The sequence below is a fragment of the Carettochelys insculpta genome, chromosome 2, assembly GCF_033958435.1.
Source record: "Carettochelys insculpta isolate YL-2023 chromosome 2, ASM3395843v1, whole genome shotgun sequence".
Classification (NCBI taxonomy): domain Eukaryota; kingdom Metazoa; phylum Chordata; order Testudines; family Carettochelyidae; genus Carettochelys; species Carettochelys insculpta.
Genome location: NC_134138.1, coordinates 160,838,358 through 160,844,829, shown reverse-complemented (window position 1 = coordinate 160,844,829; position 6,472 = coordinate 160,838,358). Strand labels below are relative to the sequence as shown.

General features: G+C 45.5%; 1 protein-coding gene across 1 annotated transcript in view; it reads left to right on the top strand.

Annotated features, from left to right (window-relative positions):
- The first annotated feature begins 349 nt into the window (after positions 1-349).
- The window catches only part of LOC142009614 (dynein axonemal heavy chain 5-like), a 254,663-nt gene continuing 248,540 nt past the window's right edge, over positions 350-6,472 (top strand). Inside the window, exons 1-2 of the mRNA XM_074987917.1 lie at positions 350-515; positions 1,879-1,976. Of these exons, the coding sequence (XP_074844018.1) occupies positions 350-515; positions 1,879-1,976 (264 nt within the window). The remainder of the gene's footprint in view (positions 516-1,878; positions 1,977-6,472) is intronic.

The window sequence follows — 6,472 nt, the reverse complement described above, 5'->3', positions numbered from 1 at the left end:
ATATGAGGACAGGAGAGTGACAGAGACAATAATAAACTCTCAGAGTACTTGTACTGAAGACAAATAGAGAGAGGTTTGTGTTGTTTTACAAAGCACCAGCTGGGGTTGTTTTGTAGAACTAGAGCTGCAGGTAGTTCAGATCTGAGTCCCATTTTTACTGAATTTGCAAAATCCTGAGTTAGGAAGACTTGAACCAATGACTTTACTTAGTGCTAACCAAAGGCTCTTGTTCCTTCATGTTGGATGTGCACCTTTCTTTAATGTTACTAAAACAGTTTGGGAGTGTCACTGTCCAGCTATCAGTCATCTTTTGTCTCATTGTATTAGATTACCTTGAGTGCTGCTGTAGATGGAGGAGGCAGAGGACCCCGTGAACAAATCAGGGGGAGGAGGCGAGCTCAGCACTGCTACACCTGAACGTGCACAGCAAGAAGCAGACCAAGAGCCAAGAGGAGCCTTAGCTGCCCCCAATCCTGACACAGAGCTCAATCCGCCGCTCATCACTATCAACAAAGGTAGGGGAGGCAATGCTTTATACTGATAATGTCTGGAACAGACTGTTTCAGGAACAGGAACCCACCCCCCGCCGCCACCACAACCACGTCACTGTTCACTAGACTTTTCAATTTGAAACAGGCCTTTGCACCTCTAGGGAAGGTAGGGCCTCGATTAAATTAACAAGGCTCAGAATGACAAAGCCAAAGTATCTTTGTGATTCTAGGGCTACATGCTTTATTTAGAATCCCCGCAGTCTCAAGAAAGTCTGGAACAATCATTCTTTGCCAGTCTTTCTGTTACGAGTTTCCACAGTGACTAGTATAATGCGGCCCTTATCCCTTATTGGGGTCACTAAGTGTTCTCCCACTTCAAACAAATAATAGAAATAGTATATAAATAGTGCCATTGTTGCAGTGATAAACTAATCAGTGTTCCAAGAACAATGAGAATGGTAGAGAATTACAGTATAAAGTAATTAGATAATTATTGACTGTTGTGATTTTTGTTATGTGCCATGCGAGCAAAACAATTTTGGATAAGCAGTGTTCAAATGAAACCCATGATGCTGCATTGAGTAGGATGCCTCTCTTTTGAATATATTAAAAACAACTAAAAAACTACTGCTAGGGCAGATTTAAACATCTTTTAAACATTTTTAAACATTTAAATATTTAAACATTTAAATATCTTGAGGCGAGAGTAGTGGCACTATGGATTAGTTCAGGGAAAGATTTGCATTCTTCTCAAATATATTTGAAAGTTTCTGTTTTATGTATGTTTGCGATGCCACAAAATTTTCAGTAAACATCTAACAAAAGTCCCCAAAATAATTGTGCATATGGTATTGTTTGGTGGTTAAATAGATGGTTTCACTTGCACCAAAGAAAGGATCACTGATCTATAATTCTCGTATTTTTCCTTGTTTCCTTTCCAGAGATAGTATTTTTATAGATGCCGAACCTCTCTAATCCAGAAACTCGTGGCAAACTCCATTAATCCTGCAAGATTTTAATTAGCTGCATGACCACTTATAATGGGTGTGGCCAAGTTTCCCAGGGTCCCATAAAGTTTGTTTCCAGCCTCCAGTCCTGGCTCTCAGTGTTCTGCGCTGTTATTTAGCTGTAATTTACCCCTGAATGTTTTCTAAGAACTCAGTAAGCCATGGAAATGTTGGAAATGTGCTAGAAAATATTGACCTCCCATCATCCTGAAAATTCTCTCATCTGGGACCAATCAGGTCCCAAGTGTGCTAGATGAGAGAGGTTCAGCCTGTAGTAACTTCCTTGTTATTGCTTGTGATTGCTAGTGTTAAAGATGCTCTGTACTGTACGTACAGCCAGTTAAAATGAACAACTATAGATTGCCACTTCTTTATCCTAGATGGGGAAGGAAAGGGCCTCAAGCATGGAGGGGCCTCTAAGAAGATCACTGAGCCAGGATCAGCTGTAACAGTGTCATCTTCAACTGCTCCTTTTGCGGCAAGTGATTTCATTTTAAAATCTCATCACCTAACTTTTATCTCTCAACTATCAAAACTTTTCCTTTACACTTTATTCTTGAACAGTTTATTGTCAAATTGCAGTTGCTAAATTTGGTACAGACTGCAAGGTGCTCAGGCCCAGGTCCTCAAACATATTTAGGTGCTCACTTCTCATTGAACTCAATGGGATTGAGGCACCTTTTGAGGCATACTTTTGAGGATCTGGGCCTAGATGCCTTTTCCATGGTGCTGAGTTCTTCAAGCTGCCAATTGCAATGAACTGCAGTTCCTAGGAGGCTGTCGTGACATGTGCAGAAGCAGGCCTGTTATTTTTTGTGATTGCAATATATGTATTTTTGGTTTCAGTGTCACACACTGGTTCACCTCCTTTCATTGTCTTCATAGGTTAACGGTAACCTAGGAAGACTTGATCAAGCGTTTCACAAATAAAGCAAAGGAAGCTCGTATTGCTTTCCAGATAATGCACGTGAGAAGCGTACCCTCATTCTGCTTCCATCCATAATCTGGATAAAAATGTCAATCAGTTGTATATCTTCTCTGTGTCACAGTCCTCCCTCAGCAGAGAATGTACAAATACCCTGCAGCTTGATCAGCGAGATAAGTACCTAGAGCAGGGGTGGGGACCCCCCAGCCCAGAGTCCAGATCCCGATTGCAGCTTGCCTGGAGCTGGATTTCGAGGCTCAGGGCTCCCCTACTCAACAACTTGCCCATGGAGGGGCAGTGGGTGGGAAGCCCTGAGCCTTACTGGCTGGATCAGGCAAACCAGGGCCAGATCCAGCCCTCAGGCTGTGTCTAGGGGGTGGGGGGCTGGATGAGGTGCTGAATGACACCGCTGCTGCTTGCTGCCATTCCCCCGGCTGCAGCACTTTCTAGAAACTTCATTCTACTGCTCTGATTGGCCAGAATTCCACCCCCAGCTCATTCCTAGACCTCTGTCCTGCAGCCCTCTCCTGCAGCCTGTTCCCTCCCAGACTCCCACTGAATCGCCGCAATACCCAGCCTTCTCCTTCTCTTGTATCTGAAATTAGGACTGGTGACTAATGTATCTGCATTTCAACTATGCTACTTTGGGTGATACAGGGGGTCCCTGTTATAAGCTGCCTCACTATAAGCTGCTTTGCATATGTCTTCAATTAATTGTAGGGGTCCCCGTTATAAGTCACCTCATTATAAGACATTTTGCATATAAATTGTCAATTAGGGAAACTAAATTCATTATACATTGCACAGATCTGCACTTACCTAATTTTTCAAGGTACCACAATCCTTTGCGTCATCCTCCTTACTGTCTGTAAGTTTTGAAATGAACGCATAGCAAGTGCACATACTTTATCTTACTATATTTGTGTAATCCCTTAACCATGACTGGGAAATCACATGTTGGTGGAAAGTTAAGTGTGGTTTGCAAGAGGTAACATATTATGAGTCTCACTGTGGAAACAGATCTGATAAAGTGCATCAGAAATGGTGACTGGCTGCTGACATTAGTTGCTGTCTTGGTCTGCCTCTGACAATGGTTTGTACCATTGCCAAGAATACTGATGATATAATGGAAAGGGCTAAGCAAATAAGGCAGCATTCTTCTGTAAAGATCGCTCAGCAAAGAAGCAAGGTGATGGAAATGATGGAGACAATGTTGGCTACACGGTTGGATGACTTGCATACGCAGAAGATGCTGATAAATCTCAGTACCCTTCAGGAGAAGGCAGTGAGGTTCTTCAAATTCGTGAAGGATAAAGAGCAGCAGGAGATGGGAGGCTCTTCTAAAGAAAAAATATTTAATGCTAGCTGTGGCTGGTTTTGCAGTTTCCAGTCACACTATGGATTCAAGAACATTAGAGTGTAAGGTGAAGCACTGAATACTGACATGGGGCAAGCCAAAGCACATGAGGGAAAGTGGAGAGAGATCATTTGGGAAGAAGGACATGATCCATGACAAGTCTTTAATGTGGATGGGATGGAACTTTATTGGAAACGAATGCCGAAATGAACCTACGTTTCTGTTAACGAAAAAAGTGTGCCAGGCTTCCAAAGACCACCAGACACTCTTGCTCGGTGGCAATGCCAAGGGAGACAAGAAAATTAAACCACTGCTGATTTGTAATAGTGAAAACCCTTGTGCCATGAAAAATTACAAGTCTTGTCTCTCTATTGTGTGGAAGTCTCAGCCAAAGCCTTGGATAAGAAAGCAAATATTCTCTGACTGGTTCATGGATATCTTGTTCTGGAAATGAAAAAAATATTGTGAAGAGCAAAATCTAACATTCCAAATTCTTTTTGTAAACAATGCTGCTGCACATGACTTAGATAACTCCTCACTCCTCACTGACTTATGCCCCAACATTAAAGCTGAGCTCTTAGCACTACGCACTATATCACTGATCCAACCAATGGATCAAGGTGCAATCTCTAACTTTAAAGCCTGATATCTACCTAGGACATTCAGGAGACTCAAGGATACAGACGAGAGAAGCAAAACCTACCATGCAGGAAATTTGGAAAAGTTTTAACATAATGGATTCAGCGATGCACATTGGCGCAGCATGGGCTGAAATAGGAGTTGGATGCATGAGCCGTGTGTGGGAAAAAAATCTACCCTGAAGCAGTGAATGACTTTGTTAGTTTCAATGAGACGAGAATTCTAAAGGAGTTGGTGATGCTGGCAAAGACAATGGTTAACAATATCGACAAAGAAGATGTGACTGAATTGCTTCCTTCTCATTCAGAACTCTAAGTAATGAAGACCTGGAAGAGCTAAATAAGCAAGCATTTGAAGAAGAAAGCCAGGATGAAGAAGAAGAAACAATGAAGAAGGAAGAAAAAGGACTGACATTGAAGTCTCTTTGCCATATTTTTAACCTTGCTGATGAAATCATCGACGCAATCAAGACTTGTGATTATCTGACTGATTGCTCTTTGAAGTTTGCATGTCTCCCAAATGACACCTTGTCATGCTATCGAGAGATTTTGGATGCAAAAATTCATGGTGGCAAGCGGACAACACTAGAGAAAAGCAAAGAAACCTGACCCAGTCATGGAGGAAGCTGGCCCTTCAAGCCTTCAAGACATGGAAGAAGCAGGACCAACAGTTGTTGCACAGCCTTTAGGCATCATGGAGGATGAAGTGATCACAGCAGATGAGTCCCCTGTCCCATCTCCTTTCTCCTCTGCCTAAGTCTGTTTCAGTATCCCTACTTCCACCATCAAGCATATCAAATCCATTTACAAGGTAAAAATATAACATACTTGTCTTATCTATTTCTATTTTTTTTGTGGATTATAAGTACGTTATATGTACATACATGTGGTGTGAACTGTATGTGTGGGGAACATATCTCAAGCTAATTACATAATTCCTTATGGACATTAATTCCCCTTTATAAGTTGTTTCACTATGGCTGTTTCTACACTAGCTCCCAACTTCAAAGGGAACATGGTAAGTCGGGTGTCGGGAGATTACTAATGAAGTGCTGAAGTGCATATGCAGCTCTTCATTAAGCTAATTCTCCCCTGCAGCAACTTTGAGCCGTGTCCACACGTGCACGCTACTTCGAAGTAGCGGCCCTAACTTCGAAATAGCGCCCGTCACGGCTACACGTGTTGGGCACTATTTCGATGTTAACATCGACGCTAGGCAGCAAGACTTCGAAGCCGCTAACCCCATGAGGGGATGGGAATATCGCCCTACTTCGACGTTGAACGTCGAAGTAGGGGACGTGTAGTCGTTGTGCGTCCCGCAACTTCGAAATTGCGGGGTCCTCCATGGTGGCCATCAGCTGAGGGGCTGAGAGACGCTCTCTCCAGCCCCTCAGCTCAATGGTGGCTGTATGGAGCGGCCCCTTAAAGGTCCCCACCCCCTCCCTTTCTGTGCAGGAAGCTGAGAGAGCGTGCAGGCAGCAGCAATAACACGCGGCTCGCCTGCACGCTCTTCTTCAGCCACCCACACCCCCAACCGACCTGATGGCCACCCGGCAGCCTCCCCAGCGCCCTCAGGGAAACCCCCCAAAGGGGAGCCAGGGTTCCCAGGGCAGGAGCCAGGCCATGGAAGCGGACCATGTCCGGAGTAAAGTGAAGGAGCTGCGGCAGGGTTATGCCCGGGCCCGGGATGCGGCTGGCCGATCTCGGGCCGCCCCCGTCACTTGCCCCTTTTACAGGGAGCTCAGGGACATCCTGGGCCCCCGGCACACCTCCTCCCCTCTGGCCATGCTTGACACCTCGGCTGAGGAGCCCCAGCAGGCCCCAGAGGCGGAGTCCGCCTCGGAGGCAAGCCCTGCACCCCGGGGGCCCCCCTGGGGGCCCCCCCAGGAGCACACCCCCAGGGCACCGGAGCAGGAGGAGGAGGAGGAGGGGGACTCCTCCTCCACCGACACCGGCCTCCAGATCCTCCTCCTGCCATCCTGGAGCAGCAGCCGGGCGTCCGCCCCCCGGGTGTCCCCCGACCGTGGGAGTGGACCGTCAGGTATGTACCCACC